This window comes from Oncorhynchus mykiss, chromosome 26 (genome assembly GCF_057628025.1).
Source record: "Oncorhynchus mykiss isolate SJ-2025 chromosome 26, ASM5762802v1, whole genome shotgun sequence".
Lineage (NCBI taxonomy): Eukaryota > Metazoa > Chordata > Actinopteri > Salmoniformes > Salmonidae > Oncorhynchus > Oncorhynchus mykiss.
In genome coordinates this window covers 1840433-1860609 of record NC_143047.1, presented here as the reverse complement: position 1 = coordinate 1860609, position 20177 = coordinate 1840433, and the positions used below count along the sequence as shown (strand labels likewise).

Below are 20177 nucleotides of genomic sequence, written 5' to 3'. Positions count from 1 at the left end.
CTGATTTTATGACCAAATTTATCCTATTTACACTTTGTAGTCAATTTTGACACTATAATAAATGTTTCTGACTCATATCGATGCAACAAGTGTTTTGTTGTTGGTGTCAGGGGCAGTTGCTCTTTAGTGGCGTTTTAAGTTCTGTGCTGTGTGCCTCTTCTCCATGTTCTCAGTTGTCAGTACATGGGAATTCATGTCCCATTTCTATTCAATGTGATGGCTCGTTGCAGTGATGTATTACAGCGTGTTCATAGATGTCCAGCAATCTGTTGTTAATGCCAAATATGGTGTTTGAGAGCTTATGCTTTGTACTTGCAGAGCAATCATTGTTCCATTTCATGACATTGAATCTTGAAGTCTGGTTCTAGTCTGGTTCTAAGCAAAAAAAAGATACGTCCTCTCCCTGTCAACTACGTTTAGGTTCAGCAAACTTAACATGTGTAAATATTTGTATGAACATAACAAGATTCAACAACTGAGACATAAACTGAACAAGTTCCACAGACATGTGACTAACAGAAATGGAAAAATGTGTCCCTGAACAAAGGGGGGGGGGGGATCAAAATCAAAAGTAACAGTCAGTATCTGGTGTGGCCACCAGCTGCATTAAGTACTGCAGTACATCTCCTCCTCATGGACTGCACCAGAGTTTCCAGTTCTTGCTGTGAGATGTTACCCAATTGTTCCACCAAGGCCCCTGCAAGTTCCCGGACATTTCTGGGGGGAATGGCCCTAGCCCTCACCCTCCGATCCAACAGGTCTCAGACGTGGGATTGAGATCCAGGCTCTTCGCTGGCCATGGCAGAACACTGACATTCCTGTCTTGCAGGAAATCATGCACATGACGAGCAGTATGGCTGGTCGCATTGTCATGCTGGAGGGTCATGTCAGGATGTGCCTGCAGGAAGGGTACCACATGAGGGAGGAGGATGTCTTCCCTGTAACGCACAGCGTTGAGATTGCCTGCAATGACAACAAGCTCAGTCCGATGACACACCGCCCCAGACCATGACGGACCCTCCACGCAAATCTGACCATCCCCCTTGGTGAGACAAAACCACGACTCGTCAGTGAAGAGCACTTTTTGCCAGTCCTGTCTGGTCCAGCGAAGGTGAAGTTGTTGCCGGTGATGTCTGGTGAGGACCTACCTTACAACAGGCCTACAAGCTCTCAGTCCAGCCTCTCTCAGCCTATTGCGGGCAGTCTGAGCACTAATGGAGGGATTGTGCATTCCTGATGTAACTCGGGCAGTTGTTTTTGCCATCCTGTACCTGTCCCACAGGTGTGATGTTTGGATGTGTGTACCGATCCTGGGCAGATGTTGTTACACGTGGTCTGCCACTGCGAGGTCAATCAGCTGTCCATCCTGTCGCCCTGTAGCGCTGTCTTAGGCGTCACACAGTACAGACATTGCAATTTATTGCTCTGGCCAGAACTACAGTCCTCATGCCTCCTTGCAGCATGCCTAAGGCACGTTCACGCAGATGAGCAGGGATCCTGGGCATCTTTCTTTTGGTGTTTTTCAGTCAGTAGAAAGTCAGTAGAAATGACTCTTAAGTGTCCTAAGTTTTCATAACTGTGACCTTAATTGCCTATCATTTTTAAGCTGCTAGTGTCTTAACGACCGTTCCACAGGTGCATGTTCATTAATTGTTTGAACAATTGAACAAGCATGGGAAACAGTGTTTAAACCCATTACACGTTTGACTCGAGTCCAAGTCATATGACTCAAGTCCACACCACTGGTAATTTCTGGGATTGCAAATTCTTTCTGAAATTAATAAGAAATATCAAGTGAACTATACTCCACTTCTCAAAAATGTTGGGGAAGAATTAGATAGATGGCGGGATTTACCAGTTTCTCTAATTGGGTGGGTCAATTGTGTAAAGATGAAAAAATCGTATGTATTGTACCGTTCTGTAATTTTCACGTTAGTTTTTGATTAGATAATATTTTACTTTACTTCCTTAACTCTATTTCTTGAACTGCATTGTTGGTTAAGGGCTTGTAAAGTAATCATTTTGCGTTGTATTCTGGGGCAGGTGACAAATAAAATGTTATTTGATTCAAAATCTACCACTGATAAACTGTAGCTGGAGAGAAAGTGGGTATAAGGTTTAATTTCTTACATGTACTCTGTTCTTCAAGCTCTGATGGGGAATGATGAAGCTCTGAAGGCTTCCATAAAGTGGTATGATGACATTGGTCTCATTTTTAGGCTAAGCAATAGGGAAACCTCATTTTAGATGCTCAGCTTCTTTCATTTAACACAAGGCACAAGTTTATGCAAATCAATATTTTACATAGAGTCTACTTTACACCAGAGAGACTGTATTAGACACATTCTAGGGAGAGAAGGGTTTTGTATGATGTGCTCCAATGTAGCCTGTTGTTTTGTGTATGTGAGGGGAAAGGGGAGTGGGGGGAATAAATTGCCATTATCTGATTGTCATGTTTTGCTGATGATTGTTAAATTGTAAAAAAATATATATATACAGTGGGGCAAAAAAGTATTTAGTCAGCCACCAATTGTGCAAGTTCTCCCACTTAAAAAGATGAGAGAGGCCTGTAATTTTCAACATAGGTACACTTCAACTATGACAGACAAAATTAGGAAAAGAAATCCAGAAAAATCACATTGTAGGATTTTTTATGAATTTATTTGCAAATTATGGTGGAAAATAAGTATTTGGTCAATAACAAAAGTTGATCTCAATACTTTGTTATATACCCTTTGTTGACAATGACAGAGGTCAAACGTTTTCTGTAAGTCTTCACAAGGTTTTCACACACTGTTGCTGGTATTTTGGCCCATTCCTCCATGCAGATCTCCTCTAGAGCAGTGAAGTTTTGGGGCTGTTGCTGGGCAACATGGACTTTCAACTCCCTCCAAAGATTTTCTATGGGGTTGAGATCTGGAGACTGGCTAGGCCACTCCAGGACCTTGAAATGCTTCTTAGGAAGCCACTCCTTTGTTGCCCGGGCAGTGTGTTTGGGATCATTGTCATGCTGAAAGACCCAGCCACGTTTCATCTTCAATGCCCTTGCTGATGGAAGGAGTTTTTCACTCAAAATCTCGCGATACATGGCCCCATTCATTCTTTCCTTTACACGGATCAGTCGTCCTGGTCCCTTTGCAGAAAAACAGCCCCAAAGCATGATGTTTCCACCCCCATGCTTCACAGTAGGTACAGTGCCTTGCGAAAGTATTCGGCCCCCTTGAACTTTGCGACCTTTTGCCACATTTCAGGCTTCAAACATAAAGATATAAAACTGTATTTTTTTGTGAAGAATCAACAACAAGTGGGACACAATCATGAAGTGGAACAACATTTATTGGATATTTCAAACTTTTTTAACAAATCAAAAACTGAAAAATTGGGCGTGCAAAATTATTCAGCCCCTTTACTTTCAGTGCAGCAAACTCTCTCCAGAAGTTCAGTGAGGATCTCTGAATGATCCAATGTTGACCTAAATGACTAATGATGATAAATACAATCCACCTGTGTGTAATCAAGTCTCCGTATAAATGCACCTGCACTGTGATAGTCTCAGAGGTCCGTTAAAAGCGCAGAGAGCATCATGAAGAACAAGGAACACACCAGGCAGGTCCGAGATACTGTTGTGAAGAAGTTTAAAGCCGGATTTGGATACAAAAAGATTTCCCAAGCTTTAAACATCCCAAGGAGCACTGTGCAAGCGATAATATTGAAATGGAAGGAGTATCAGACCACTGCAAATCTACCAAGACCTGGCCGTCCCTCTAAACTTTCAGCTCAAACAAGGAGAAGATTGATCAGAGATGCAGCCAAGAGGCCCATGGTCACTCTGGATGAACTGCAGAGATCTACAGCTGAGGTGGGAGACTCTGTCCATAGGACAACAATCAGTCGTATATTGCACAAATCTGGCCTTTATGGAAGAGTGGCAAGAAGAAAGCCATTTCTTAAAGATATCCATAAAAAGTGTCGTTTAAAGTTTGCCACAAGCCACCTGGGAGACACACCAAACATGTGGAAGAAGGTGCTCTGGTCAGATGAAACCAAAATTGAACTTTTTGGCAACAATGCAAAACGTTATGTTTGGCGTAAAAGCAACACAGCTCATCACCCTGAACACACCATCATCCCCAATGTCAAACATGGTGGTGGTAGCATCATGGTTTGGGCCTGCTTTTCTTCAGCAGGGACAGGGAAGATGGTTAAAATTGATGGGAAGATGGATGGAGCCAAATACAGGACCATTCTGGAAGAAAACCTGATGGAGTATGCAAAAGACCTGAGACTGGGACGGAGATTTGTCTTCCAACAAGACAATGATCCAAAACATAAAGCAAAATCTACAATGGAATGGTTCAAAAATAAACATATCCAGGTGTTAGAATGGCCAAGTCAAAGTCCAGACCTGAATCCAATCGAGAATCTGTGGAAAGAACTGAAAACTGCTGTTCACAAATGCTCTCCATCCAACCTTACTGAGCTCGAGCTGTTTTGCAAGGAGGAATGGGAAAAAATGTCAGTCTCTCGATGTGCAAAACTGATAGAGACATACCCCAAGCGACTTACAGCTGTAATCGCAGCAAAAGGTGGCGCCACAAAGTATTAACTTAAGGTGGCTGAATAATTTTGCACGCCCAATTTTTCAGTTTTTGATTTGTTAAAAAAGTTTGAAATATCCAATAAATGTCGTTCCACTTCATGATTGTGTCCCACTTGTTGTTGATTCTTCACAAAAAAATACAGTTTTATATCTTTATGTTTGAAGCCTGAAATGTGGCAAAAGGTCGCAAAGTTCAAGGGGGCCGAATACTTTCGCAAGGCACTGTATGGTGTTCTTTGGATGCAACTCAGCATTCTTTGTCCTCCAAACACGACGAGTTGAGTTTTTACCAAAAAGTTATATTTTGGTTTGATCTGGCCATACGACATTCTCCCAATCTTCTTCGGGATCATCCAAATACTCTCTACGGGCCTGGACATGTACTGGCTTAAGCAGGGGGACACGTCTGGCATTGCAGGATTTGAGTCCCTGGCGGCGTAGTGTGTTACTGATGGTAGGCTTTGTTACTTTGGTCCCAGCTCTCTGCAGGTCATTCACTAGGTCCCCCAGTGTGGTTCTGGTATTTTTGCTCACCGTTCTTGTGATAATTTTGACCCCACGGGGTGAGATCTTGCGTGGAGCCCCAGATCGAGGGAGATTATCAGTGGTCTTGTATGTCTTCCATTTCCTAATAATTGCTCCCACAGTTTATTTCTTCAAACCAAGCTGCTTACCTATTGCAGATTCAGTCTTCCCAGCCTGGTGCAGGTCTACAATTTTGTTTCTGGTGTCCTTTGACAGCTCTTTGTTCTTGGCCATAGTGGAGTTTGGAGTGTGACTGTTTGAGGTTGTGGACAGGTGTCTTTTATACAGGTAACTAGTTCAAACAGGTGCAATTAATACAGGTAATGAGTGGAGAACAGGAGGGCTTCTTAAAGAAAAACGAACAGGTCTGTGAGAGCCGGAATTCTTACTGGTTGGTAGGTGATCAAATACTTATGTCATGCAATAAAATGCAAATTAATTACTTAAAAATCATACAATGTGATTTTCTGGATTTTTGTTTTAGATTCCGTCCCTCACAATTGAAGTGTACCTATGATAAAAAATTACAGACCTCTACATGCTTTGTAAGTAGGAAAACCTGCAAAATTGGCAGTGTATCAAATACTTGTTCTCCCCACTGGACAGTATCAATCATGCCCACAGTCATGCCTATTTGCCCACTAACACGGAACAGCTGGCAGCACCCATCTAAATGACCAGAGCATGCAATAAGTGTGAATTATTAAGCCCACTTCTCTTTAGAGACAGCATACCTACCCAATTGATTAATTAGCATGCAGAGCCTCAGACTATACAAAAATATAACATTTTATAGTATGTGACATTTTGAAAATGTTGTATGCTTTAAATGCCCGGATGTCATACTCTTTTCGGCTTTTCATTTAGAATTCGCTGCACACTGTTGTGGAAGAAAAGCATCTTTTCAGAAGACTTGTGTTTGACAACAGCTGATAATCAACTGGTAATTAGATTAGAGGACGGGCTGTAGCCAAATGAACAAATGGTGGGAAACGACACATTTGCGCATTAGATGATGCGTTCTCAGTATAGGTAAGCCTAGTATGTTGATATTTGGTGCTTAATGCATACTTACTGAACAGTGGATTATAAATAGTATGAAGTACGATTAGTACTTACACAGTGAAATGTCATTTTAGTAAGTAGTAGGCAGGACAGATTTCAGACACAGCCAACGACTCATACAAGATATTGTCACCAATGTTATGTTGAAAAAACTAGACTTCTTTTTAAACAGCTTGGGTTTTTTCCAACTCAAACATTGAACAGACTTAGGTTCTCTTGGTTGATGAATAAAGGCCCACTTCAGTTAGTTGAGTTGGTTAGTTTACATCATACACTTGCCGGGGTTGAATGCCAGTTGGATAACAAGTGTTTGTAATGACGGAATGATGAATTGTAAATAACCTTGACCTTTTAAAATAAAATGTTCACATATCTCCTTTCTCGCTCTCTGTCTTGTCTCTTCATCACGCTCTTTCTTTATCCCCCTCCTCTCTTTCTACTCCCTTCCTATCTCCTCTTTCTTTTTCTCGCAGATAAACTGAAGAAGCAGTTGGAGTTGCATAGGATGCAGAGAGCCGCTCACGGTACATTGTCTTCCTAATGGTCAGAATGTGCATTTCTCCTCATCCGCAGTTAATTAGTTAGCCCAGAGCCAAACAATAGGAGGATAGTTTGGTCACACTGCCCATAATGGTAATTCAACCTTAATGGAAGTAAGTTTGCCAATGAAATATCCTTGATTCAAAACCTACACACCAGCCCCATCTATTCACTTGTGAATCCAAGATCTGCTTTTAGCAGACGTGTGCTAAGGGAATAGAGGAAAAACTCTATTCTTTCATCCAGCAGAACTTAATTATAATTCTCTTGGACCAATGATTTAGTTGAATGTGACTGAAACAATGACTGGACCAATTGAACCGAAATCAGCATACTCAATGGGCGTACATGACCACAATTGATAGCCCCTATTTAAAAAGTGTTTAGTAGAGACCTGCGATCTGAATTCCAGAGGATTGGAAACACGACTGGGTGGCAGATCTTTGACTGTGCGTTTCATCCCCGTCGACTGACAAGAGGTCTGACGAGAGCAACTCGGTTCCAAGTTTACAAACATTTCCCTCGGGTTCAGACGCCAAAGGTTTGTCTTGTCATTTGAGTTCCGAAGCATCAGAGAACACTCGAAACAGGCAGGCTTCCATTATTCGGGGACGGAATTAGAATACAGTATGTTGACTTCTAAGGACACGAGCAAGCACACACACTCTACATTCTTGTGACTCTATCCTAGACATGATTTGAACATGTCTTAGAGTGTGTGTGCGTGCGTGCGTGCGTGCGTGCGTGCGTGCGTGCGTGCGTGGAGACTGAGAGAAGAACATCATTTATTTCATTTCCCCACATATACATAGGTGTCACTGTTAGCCCAGCAGAGGTAGAGGAGGTAGACCCTGTGGAAGAAAACATCCGCAGACAGATGGATGAGGAGAAGAAGAGGTAAGTAGGCTGCAGTATGTGTATCTCAGAAACACAGACAAATGTGTTGATGTGCTTGTATGTGCCATTACACACATTATACAGTGCCTTCAGAAAGTATTCACACCCCTTGACTTTTCCCCATTTTGTTGTTATGAAGTGGGATTAAAATTGATTTAATTGTCATTATTTTGTCAACGATCTACACAAAATACTCTAATGTCAAAGTGGAATAAAAAATCTCAAATGTGTTAAAATATATGAAAATAAAACAATATATCTTGATTACATAAGTATTGTGATTCAACACATGTTAGAATCACCTTTGGCAGCGATTCCATACCTGAATCTTGTAATATTTTCCCATTATTCTTTTCAAAATTCTTCAAGCTCTGTCAAATTGGTTGTTGATCATTGTTAGACAGCCATTTTCAGGTCTAGCCAGGTCTAGCCATTTAAAGCAGATTTAAGTCAAAACTGTAACTCGGCCACTCAGGAACATTGTCTTCTTGATAAGCAACTCCAGTGTAGATTTGGCCTTGTGTTTTGGGTTATTGTCCTGCTGAAAGGTGAATTCATTATATTTATTTTTTATCTTGAAAATTCTCCAGTCCTTAACGATTACATCCAAACCCATAACATGATGCAGCCACCACTGTGCTTTAGAATATCGAGAGTGGTACTCAGTGATGTGTTGTATTGGATTTGCCCTAAACATAACACTTTGTATTCAAGATAAAAAAGTGTTTGCAGTATTACTTTAGTGCCTTGTTGCAAACAGGATGCATGTTTTGGAATATTTGTATTCCTTTTCAGTCTGTCAATTAGGTTAGTATCGTAGAGTAACTACAATGTTGTTGATCCATCCTCAGTATTCTCCTATCACAGCCATTAAACTCTGTAACTGTTTTAAAGTCACCATTGATTGGTCTCTGGGTGACATCCCTGAGCGGTGTCCTTCCTCTCAGGCAACTGAGTTGTATCTTTCTAGTGACTGGGTGTATTGATACTCCATCCAAAGTGTAATTAATAACTTCACCATGCTCAAAGAGATATTCAATGTGTGCTTTTTTTTACCCATCCACCAATAGGTGCCCTTCTTTGCGAGGCATTGGAGAACCTCCCTGGCCTTTATGGTTGAATCTGTCTTCGAAATTCACTGCTTGACTGAGGGACCTTACAGATAATTATATTTGTGGGGTACAGAGATGAGGTAGCCATTAAAAACTCTGTTTAAACACTGTTATTGAATACAGAGTGAGTGACTTGTTAAGCAAATGTTTATTCCCAAACTTATTTACTTATTGACATTTCAGCTTTAATTTTTTCATTTAGAAATTCATTTGTAAAAGAAATGTTTTAAACTAATTCCACTTTGACATTATGGGATATTGTGTTTAGGCCAGTGATAAAAATGTGTTAATGTAATAATTTTTAAATTCAAGGTGTGTGAATACTTTCTGAAGGCATTGTATGTGCATTGGGTGCATCTGTTGTGAGGTCCATTATAATTGCCAGTATTTCATAATTCCTCATAAAGTATAGAGCCTAACACATACATGTATCAAAGGTTATGAACCAAGGTATGTACTGGAGTGTTGGAGCGTCTGAGTTTGTAGGCCTCCACTTTACTTGACTTTGATTCTCAGATCTAGAACCCCATGAAAAGTTATGTTTCACTTAATATGCTTTATAACAGTCAATCCGTCCACATAGATACAGAAGTATGGATTACTAGAAGTACAGTCATTGCATTCAATACCCTTGGTTTCCTGTCTCTTGTCAGTTACAAGAGCACCTTTGGCCATCTGAAAACACTGAAGATGGAGATTGAGCACCTGCAGCTGCTGCTGGAGCGGTCAAAGGTGAAGCTCCAGAGAGACTTCCAGGATTGGTGGAGCCAGGAGGCCGCCAGGCTACAGGTGACCTTACTACCTCTCTTTGTCAGTCGTGGGATGCCACTACATAAAGCTGTCGTAAGCGTAATGCTTGTCATAGCATTTCAAGGCAGTTTATGGCAGTTTCTCACACTTTTAGGAGTGATGTGTGTGTGTGTGTCTCCTCGTGTCCATGTCTCTGTGTGCGTGCGTACGTGTGTGCGTGATCACTCCAATTGAGTATGCGTGTACGTGTACCTATAGTATTGTCGTGGAAAGATTCAGTCAATAGTATTTCTCAAATACCAGAGCCAGGGAGTTCAATTAGACTTTATTGCATAGTAATATAAGCCGAGCTGGTTCATGAAGCAAGTCCTTTCCAGTCTTGGCACATACTTCTTACATACTTCTTATACATTTTTCGTCCTTACGTCGCACCCATAGTAACTCCCCTTAATGTTATGTGTTGTTGCTATGGTTACGCTTGGGTCATTCCAGAACATGGGTGTCCCTTTCAGATGAGTTGCTATGGTCCTACATGCATGAACCTGTCTGTATTTTTTAACTATTGGTGTGGCTCTACAGTTTCCATGCCCTAATATGAAACCAAACTAAACTTAGTGCAAGGCAATAAGATAAGGGTAAGATTATATAAGCTCATAAACTCATTATATAAGCTTTAGTTTGGTTTCATATTAGGGCATGGAAACTGTAGAACCACACCAATAGACAGGTTCATGCATGTAGGACCATAGCAACAGTCCTTGGCACTTTACAGAAATAACCAGACATGTAATCATGCTAACTCCTCTGAAAGGGACACCCATGTTCTGGAATGACCCAAGAGGTGTAACCATGGCAACAACACATAACACCAGTTACAGGAATAAACCGTCGTGTCCACACCCCAGACAGGTGCATGTCTAATGGTGTCTAATGACCCAGAGCACATATAGAGGGCACCCATCTTTCTAGCTCTTCTGCAATTAATAATTCACACATGGTCTGGAAAATTCTCTATTGCATCTGTTTACCTACAGTGGTTCCTCCTTTAAAAGTTGCATCATTCTGCAGCACACCTTGCGGGATGTCGCATTATTCTATGGCCATTGTTACCGTTAATGCTAATCAGTGCTAGTTTGTCCACCAGAGGGCATCTTTGAGAAGCATTTGATAGCCTTCAATAGTGGCTGTACTAGAGAATGTAAAATATTTTTTTGTAAGAACATAGTATATGGGATTGATTTTAAGAAATGTTGTTTAATTAATTTGATTAATATTATGGTGTTTCTATTCCAAGAAAAACTAAAATGAAACCCTCATGGTTTCCGTTAGGATGGAATGGAAAATAATACACTGTACAACGTGACGGTTGGGTGTAGGCCACAGTACTAAGAGCATAACATTTCCACACCCTAATTGTAGTCTAACCAATACCCAAACGGAGATTCAGTGAAAAGAAAAATCTCATTGATTTATCAAGACCAGTCCCCATGCTTGTCTCAGAGCAGCGTGAAACTGTGCTGAAATAGTTGACCCCAGTGGGTAGGCTATTGCTTCAAATCCTATTGCTTCTAACTTCAATATGCTTTTTAAGTAAATAAGACCTACACCACTTTTAACAGCACATTACTCAACACTAACTAGTGAGACTCATTTCGCCTATGGTAGGTCTTCAGTATATCGAAAAATGTTTTTGTTTTTTTATGACGTGACTCTCCACCAATAATTACATTTAGAGGATTGGAGGATTCAAAATTAAGGGAAATTTTTCGTTATGGCAAATCTGATCTGTGAGAATATCTACGGGGCTTTTTTATATATATATATATATATAATTAATTAATAATAATAATAATAATCACTTTGTTTAAAAAATTACTATATTTTGGGGATTATTTAGTTTTCATTTAACCAAGAGTGAGCGAGAAAATAGCCATTCTTGAACACGAGGTGAGACATTCTCAATCATTTGTAAATAAAGGCAGTTTTTTATTTAGAAATATTTCTGTTTTTAGAGGGAGAGAAACCAAAAGGTCTCCCAGTGGCGGCGGGCACGGGTATCAAACCAGCATCTGTAGCAACGCAGTTTGCACTGAGATGCAATGATTATTTACAGGCTCTAACCTTTAATGCAAAAAAATATATTTGGTGAACAATAGGTAAGTAAAGAAATAAAAACAACAGTAAAAAGACAGTTACAAACAGTAGTCAGGCTATGTACAGTAGCGAGGCTATAAAAGTAGCGAGGCTACATACAGACACTGGTTGGTCGGGCCAATTGAGGTAGTATGTACATATGTACATGAATGTGTAGTTAAAGTGACTGTGCATATATGATAATCAGAGAGTAGCAGCAGCGTAAAAGAGGGGTTGGGTGGGGGCACATAATGCAAATAGTCCGAGTAGCCATTTGATTACCTGCTCAGGAGTCTTATGGCTTGGGGGTAAAAACTGTTGAGAAGCCTTTTTGTCCTAGACTTGGCACTCCGGTACCGAATGCCATGCAGTAGTAGAGAGAACAGTCTATGTGGCTGGGGTCTTTGACAATTTTTAGGGCCTTCCTCTGACATCGCCTGGTGTAGAGGTCCTGGATGGTAGACAGCTTAGCCCCAGTGATGTACTGGGCCGTACGCACTACCCTCTGTAGTGCCTTGCGTTCGGAGGCCGAGCAATTGCCGTACCAGGCAGTGATGCAACCAGTCAGGTTGCATGCTCTCAATGTTGCAGCTGTAGATCCTTTTGAGGATCTCAGGACCCATGCCAAATCTTTTCCATCTCCTGAGGGGGGAATAGGCTTTGTCTTCACGACTGTCTTGGTGTGTTTGGACCATCCTAGTTTGTTGGCGATATGGACTCCAAGGAACTTGAAGCTCTCAACCTGCTCCACTACAGCCCCGTCGATGAGAATGGGGGCGTACTCGGTCCTCCTTTTCCTGTAGTCCACAATCATCTCCTTTGTCTTGGTTACGTTTAGGGATAGGTTGTTATTCAGGCACCACCCGGCCAGGTCTCTGACCTCCTCCCTATAGGCTGTCTCGTCATTGTCGGTGATCAGGCCTACCACTGTTGTGTCGTCTGCAAACTTAATGATGGCATTGGAGTCGTGCCTGGCAATGCAGTCGTAGGTGATCAGGAAGTACAGGAGGGGACTGAGCACGCCACCCCTGGGGGGCTCTAGTGTTGAGGATCAGCGTGGCAGATGTGTTGCTACCTACCCTTACCACCTGGAGGCGGGCCGTCAGGAAGTCCAGGATCCAGTTGCAGAGGGAGTTTAGTCCCAGGGTCCTTAGCTTAATGATGAGCTTTGAGGGTACTATGGTGTTGAACGCTGAGCTGTAGTCAATGAATAGCATTCTCACATAAGTGTTCCTTTTGTCCAGGTGGGAAAGGGCAGTGTGGAGTGCAATAGAGATTGCATCATCTGTCCTGCTAATAGCCCATCCTAGAAATGTTGTTTGCCGAATTCACAACCTGCTACGCTTATGATAAAAAGTTAATAATAATAATAATAAGGTTTCACTCTTCCACATGTTAAAGGTTCCAATTGATAAAGTTTTTTTAATCAATTTGTATATTTGAGTTGAACCACAATATTTGTTGTATTATTTGGTCTGTCTTTTCTGGTGGATTAAACTGAAATTGCAACCAATCACGGCCGTTTGTGATACAGCCAACCTAACTAAGAAATACATTTGATGATAGAATTCTCCCCCTACCCTCCTTCGAGGCAAGTCTATTGTCCTGCTAATAGCCCTGCTAATAGCCATAATGGCGCTGTACAACGTGACCCTGTGTGTTTGAGAGTATTTTCCAGTAAGCAGCAATTTGTTTACCTTCATTAGCCTACTTTGTTCCAATATTTCTGTCATTCAGTGATATTTATTCCCATAATAATTCGTTATGGATCCATAATTAAATAAATAAATAAATAAAAATATCTTGAGTTTTCCATGTATGGCAGACCAGACCAATTATTGACTTTTACCTGTGGCTGGAGGATTTTGGAAGCAGTTGCGTCTGTCTTTTGTGCTTTTGCCAAATAAAAGTGTGCCTGATCACAACTCACTGCTCTCCTGCACCTGACTTCGTACCAGTAGCGCACAACCTTGACATGTTGCCTTTTTAGGCTCATAATTTAACAATTGTATTCTTATTTACAGATGGCGTAAAGGTTTGTTATTAAGGCACATGAAAGTTGACATGTTCGAGAAGGCATTTCTGCCCCCCCAAAAAACTATTTTGATTAAAAGAAAAGTCAACGTTCAAGCGGCTCTCTCGTGATGTAGTGGCCCACGATATTTGCCTAGTTTCCTGAATTCGCTCTTATAAGTAACAACATTTGATAATGTGTTTTTTACGTTGGATAAAAGTAGAGACTCAGAGCTAGAACATGGTATATCATACACTGTAATTGAGGAACAATGGGAATGTAATTCTGCTTTGAAAGTTGTGTCGTTATCATATCTTGTGGAAGGATGAAATAGTATGAAAAAATTAATCAAAATAACGTTTTTTTTTATGAGAATATGTAAATCATTATTTGAATATGTTGGTAACCCGTGGTATAAAAGTGATAATGCCCTAACACCATGGCAATATATACTCCAAACACTGGCTTCTTGGGCATTCTCACTTAAATGCACAACAATACACACATCTAAATGTAAACGAATGTAATTAAGATATATATAAATATTTGGACGAGCAGTTATGGCAATTTATGTCAGCTGTTATGACATATTATGACATTGTTATGACCGTGTCATAACATGTCATATCACTGGGTGTCAAGTCAAGTGTTAGCCAAGTTTGTTATTAAGGCACATGAAAGTTTACATGTTCCAGACGGTCTTTCTGACCAGAAACGCATTTTGATTTGATAAAAACAACTACTACGCCTAGCTTCTTGAAATGGGTGACATTTTTGATTGAACAGTGTGCGGGTCTCCATCTCTCCTATGATTCTTATTCTGAAACCTACACACTTGTAACACTGCCTCCTGAGTGGCGCACGGTCTAAGGCACTGCATCTCAGTGCAAGAAGTGTCACTACGGTTCCTGGTTCGAATCCAGACTGTATCACATCCGGCTATGAGTTGGAGTCCCATAGGGTGGCGCTCAATTGGCCCAGGGTTGTCCGGGTTTGTCCTTGGTAGGCTGTCATTGTAAATAAGAATTTGTTCTTAACTGATTTGCATAGTTAAATAAAGGTTATACTAAAAAACATACAGACACATTTGATGGTAATGACCTTGAAAGAGTGCAGATGGCCACCCATCATTTCTATAGGTTGTGATAGAATACATGAGGACACAGGAATGCGTGTGTGTATAGGTTTACCTGTCTCACTCACATCATCCCTTCTCACCAGGTCCCAGAGTCAGAGGGCATGGCTAGGGGTCAAAGTTCAATACGGACCAATCAGAGCTCCGAGTCGTCCTCTCCTAGCCATCCAATGACCAGGTGAGTCCACTCTGTCTTCATTATATGAATAACTGACCTGGGATGTAATTCAGTGAAGTGAAACATTAAAAATGTTGCAGATCGAAAGGTAATGAATATAGATGACACAATTCATATACCACCTGACAAATGTTCATATACAGTGTGGTCGGAAATTATTTACACCTTTGATAAAGATGAGCAATAACTGTTTAAAATAATTCAGAAACTGAGCTATATTTTGTGTTAAAAAAATTGGGAAATTATTTTATACTAATTATACAATTGCTCAGAGAAAGAGATATTGCTGTAGCCAGCAGCATACCACCCTGCATACCACTGCTGGTTTGCTTCTGAAGCTAAGCAGGGTTGGTTCTGGTCAGTTCCTGGATGTGAGACCAGATGCTGCTGGAAGTGTTGTTGGAGGGCCTGTAGGAGGCACTCTTACCTCTGGTCTAAATAAAAATAATATCCCAATGCCCCAGGGACACTGCCCTGTGTCGGGTGCCGTCTTTCAGATGGGACGTTAAACGGGTGTCCTGACTCTCTGAGGTAATTTAAGATCCCATGGCACTTATCGTAAGAGTAGGGGTGTTAACCCCGGTGTCCTGGCTAAATTCCCAATCTGGCCCTCAAACCATCACGGTCACCTAATAATCCCCAGTTTACAATTGGCTCATTCATCCCCCTCCTCTTCCCTGTAACTATTCCCCAGGTCGTTGCTGCAAATGAGAAAGTGTTCTCAGTCAACTTACCTGGTAAAATAACAGATAAATAAAATGTTGTTAAACGAGTAATCACATTTTTTTTCTCAAAGGTACGTTATCTGATGGGACCAGCTACAATTTTGAGTTCAGTCACATTCACTGGCTGATTCGCATTTTGTGCGTGAGAACCCATTAAACTTAACGCTTGCTTATGTTCGCAAGTATGGCCCCCATGCTTATATTGGAGAAAGCAATGCATTTAAGGAGCGACGCATTTAAGTTGATAATGGTGTGGTTGGTTGTGAGAAAACTTGTCCAATAAATACATGGACTATATTTTTTGTTACAGGTTTTGTTTTTTCTCCATTTTCACTTTTCGATTTCAAGGTTGATTCTGTTTAAGTGTGGACGTGCACTGATTGCAATCAAGATGTCTTGCAGCTGTTGCCACGTTGATCAGTCGTTAGCTAGTATTTAAGAGCTGCAGAGTCAATGCTCCACTTGGCAGGTGTTTAAGTCTTCCTCTTTAAGTTTGGGAAAACAAAACCTCTTATCTTGTGTTCTTCCCTTACTTTTAACTCCATATTATAAGTTGACGTGGGTTTTTATTTTGGTTAGCCTTTTCTAGGGCAAATTTAGTGGACACTCATGCTGGGTGCCTTTTAGGATCCAGTTGCTTGTTGCTAGTCAACTTTCAGTGGCCACCCCCATGCCCCCATGTCTTTGAGAACCCCTCCTAAAACACCACCCTTTTCACTTTGGTGCATTTGTTAGTTCCCTTTTTTTTGTGAGCGACAACGTAAAACATTTGTCTTAGTGGGAACGTAGGGGGCTGTCCTGGAAACAGACTGTATCTCAAAAGTTTAAAGTGGCATCCTTTCCTTGTCTCCTTTCTTTCATTTGCACTGATCAGAAAGTTAAGGATAGTTCATCCAAAATTTGTTTCTGTCAAATTCTTCTTACCTTGTTGTCTGTAGGCCAGTTGTGACAGAATCCACAATAATCGGTTACATTTTCACAGCTAGTTCAGGCTCAACATTCCCACTGCATAAAAACAGCACGTGTAGAAACCATAAAATTAAGGAATATTTTACTTTCTCATGGTTTTCTCACTGAGGTTTTCCCTGCTGGTACAAAATAGCTGCTCAAACTAAACGTCTTATTCTTAAAACGGAATTTCACCCTTTAAGAATTTCACCCAGGGCATATGGTCATTACTATATTAACAGTATTACGTTTTTATCATAAACATCACAATTATCCAGACCACAAGCTAGAATTTTCACATGATCATTTCACTGGTAGAATCGGGAAGTTTTGACTTCCTGTTTATTCGTCTGCTCATAGTGAACCACAAAGTCCGTCATTCATAGCGAATTCAGATACCTCCCGCTAAGGTAGATGTGGCATGCCCACAAACTTGGACAATGGCATTGTATACTTCGAATGAACAACACACAGCAATCTCAGAACTTCTTTAGGCATTTTCTATTTTTATTTTTTACAATGTTTGTTTTTCAGTAACGTTTGTCATCATGTCTGTGTGGGGTTCTGTACCTAGCTGTGCTAATTTAAAAACAAAAGTGAAAAGTAGTTATCTTTCACCGTTCTACCTACCAGAGATTTACCCCAATGCTGCCAGTGGCTTGCGGCTCTCAAGAATGATGCAACTTACTGTGACCAAAGATTTTCAGAGGGATTTTCAGGCTGAACTGATGGGGAATCCATTTCGACGACAGCTGAGAAGTGATGCGATACCATCTTTTTTTTTCTCCTTCACAACATTACGGAAGATTCAAGATTAGAGGTAACCTAATGTTAGTTAGTCCAGCTAGGCTAGCAAGATATCTAAGTTATCTAGTGTCGCGACGTGACTATAATTAATGTGATGACTGTTATTCATCGAATAATTACTTACTATGTTTAATTGTTATTATATTAAATTAATCATGTAACAATTAACTCATTAGGAAAAAAGTTGTTTAACGAATTACCGTCTCCTGAATTAACTCAAGAATATATAGATTTCATAAGTCACTAATGAATAATTTCCTAATATCAGTCTCATTCTGAACATCGCAGACTTCGTGAATCTGCACAAACCCGAGTCTTACTAATCATTCCGTACCACACAAATTGATTTTATTATTTATTTACTAACAAACTAAATGATAACATAGTACACACACACTGTATAGGTTATTGATTAGAAACCAAATATGAGGACAACAAGTTCCTAGTGGACTAACACAATATGACACTTGTTACACAAGATGGAGAGTTAAAGAGAGAGAGAAAGAGAAGCAACGCTTGGATACATTTGGGAACTACACTCAAAATAACCCTAATACCTTGCCCCTAACTGCCGCTCTTTTTGGAAAGAAGTAATGTATGTATTTACGTGTTGAATGTCTTTGTCACGTATCTCTGTTGGGCACAGGCTTTTGTGGAAAAGGTTCAGCTTTGTGAGGAGGGTCGATTCTCCTTCGGAGGGCCTTCTTTGTTCTCAGGTGTAAGTCTCTGATTGCCCACAAAAGGTCTCAATGTCCTTCTTCTTAGTTGTCTGTTTACTTGCACTCATTCTGGAAGAGTGGTCTTCTGAGGACGGCTAATCAGCCGTGTCGATGAACCCCAGAGTGGCGATGAGAGCAGTGTAGATGACGATGATTTGAAGAGAATAACCGGATGGTCATACTTAAATTCACTTTCTAAGATACAGTACTTAGAACAGCTACTCAACTGTAATGTTGATTGTTAGAGGTTCCTTTTGTCTTCTTCGACCTCGTGCTGATTCTCAGGATTGGGGCTAATGTGGACCTAGCTGCAACTTGTAGTCCGTCTAGTCCGATATGTTAATTCTTAACTCAATCCTTTATAGCCCTGGGTAAAAAGGGGGCATTTACCATTTACGTCATGCTGACACACTCTCTGGGCTACCTGGGGCGTGGCTAGTTACGAGGCAAGGTATCATAATTTACTATGATCTTGTTAGAGAACTAACATCACAATCTTATCATCACAAAAACATTATATTTATCCTTTATATTTTCTACACAACTTAAAGGATGTAAACCAGATGTACACAGTGTAAAAGCTCTTCAAGTTACAATGTTTTTGTTATAATGTCTTTATACCAATTTATTGATATTAATTTTCCATATTCCGTCTCTCATCATTCCCAACATTTGGATGTTGAAATATATTGTCCCAGTGTTCATTGTTTGATGTTAAAGTTTTTGGCAGCAAACTCTTCTGTAACAAAGAGACATTCCATTCGCCCAAAGTAGAAACCAAAAGGAATCGTCTGCTGCCTACAATTTATGATCGAAGTGAGGTATCATAAAACCCACTGTAACCTGATCCTTGGATCCTCACAGGAGAGTCATGACACTAATGTTACAGTCCTGCCATCAGCTAAACCATATACAGTGCATTCGGAAAGTATTCAGACCCCTTGAACAGTTCTCTGCAGTTGTGCGTCTTTACCCCTGAGACACACTCGGACTCACTGAACTACACTGTTCATACAAAACAATGGTGTATGTTACTTTTACCATATAACATTTTTGTTGAATACCCAGATCTCTTGAGTTAGCATTCAATAGTGTACATTGTATATGTATATTAGATTTTGAGAAATAAATATTCTTTGGATATCTGGATGTCTAGCATCTGTTTGATGCTACAGAGCCCTGTACAGCTGATATAAATATCTTCTGTGAATCCATAAAGGCAGACAAATTTAGAATATTGATTGAAAATATCCATATTTATTTTTTTGGTGGTTCTACATCAGGGCTCTCCAACCCAGTTCCTAGAGAGCTACCATCCTGTAGGTTCTCACTCCAATCGAGCACACCTGATTCTAATAATTAGATGGTTGTTACACCAAATAATTTGATTTACCCAAAGATTTTTGCCAACATCTTGTGTATTTCAAGTCTTCTCTCATTAATTGAGACAGCTGGGTGTCCACACCAAAGTGCTACATGTCATGATGACAGAGTCCTGTCTCGATCAATGAGAGAAGACTTAAAATAGACACGTACACATTATTGGATTACTTCATGGAGCAAAAAAAGTATTTATTTTAATAATGGAGCATTTTCTTAATTCAAACTGACTTCCTGCAACTGGACACAGACATTTTATGAGACTCCTTTTTCCCCGAATTGAGGACAAAGACGGCATCACTAAGATTGGTATAAAATTCTCTGTGCTACACCAAACAGTACCCATCCTGTAACTCCTAGTAATGGATACCAAACATCTTTGGTTAAATCACATTATCTGGTGTAACAATCTGTAGCTAAGAGAACTTGTGTTCATTATGAAATTGCCATTCACAAAGAAACATGCATTAAGAAAATACAGTATGAGCAGTGTAGTAAAGTTCAGGGAATACTTGTAAAGCTGTGGGAGGAGTGTTTTCATGATCAAACAGCCATTCAGCTCCTCGTGAGTTATTTGCTTGAAATCCCGCATAATGTCTTATACAATGACACGCAGGCAAAGGAATTATGTTTCTGTATCCAGAATCCA

General features: G+C 40.4%; 1 protein-coding gene across 1 annotated transcript in view; it reads left to right on the top strand.

Moving 5' to 3' along the window:
• Positions 1 to 20177, top strand: part of kif6 (kinesin family member 6) — a 217028-nt gene that overhangs the window by 183069 nt on the left and 13782 nt on the right. Inside the window, exons 16-19 of the mRNA XM_021585670.3 lie at positions 6664 to 6714; positions 7543 to 7627; positions 9393 to 9528; positions 14858 to 14949. Coding sequence (XP_021441345.2) covers positions 6664 to 6714; positions 7543 to 7627; positions 9393 to 9528; positions 14858 to 14949 — 364 coding nt within the window. The remainder of the gene's footprint in view (positions 1 to 6663; positions 6715 to 7542; positions 7628 to 9392; positions 9529 to 14857; positions 14950 to 20177) is intronic.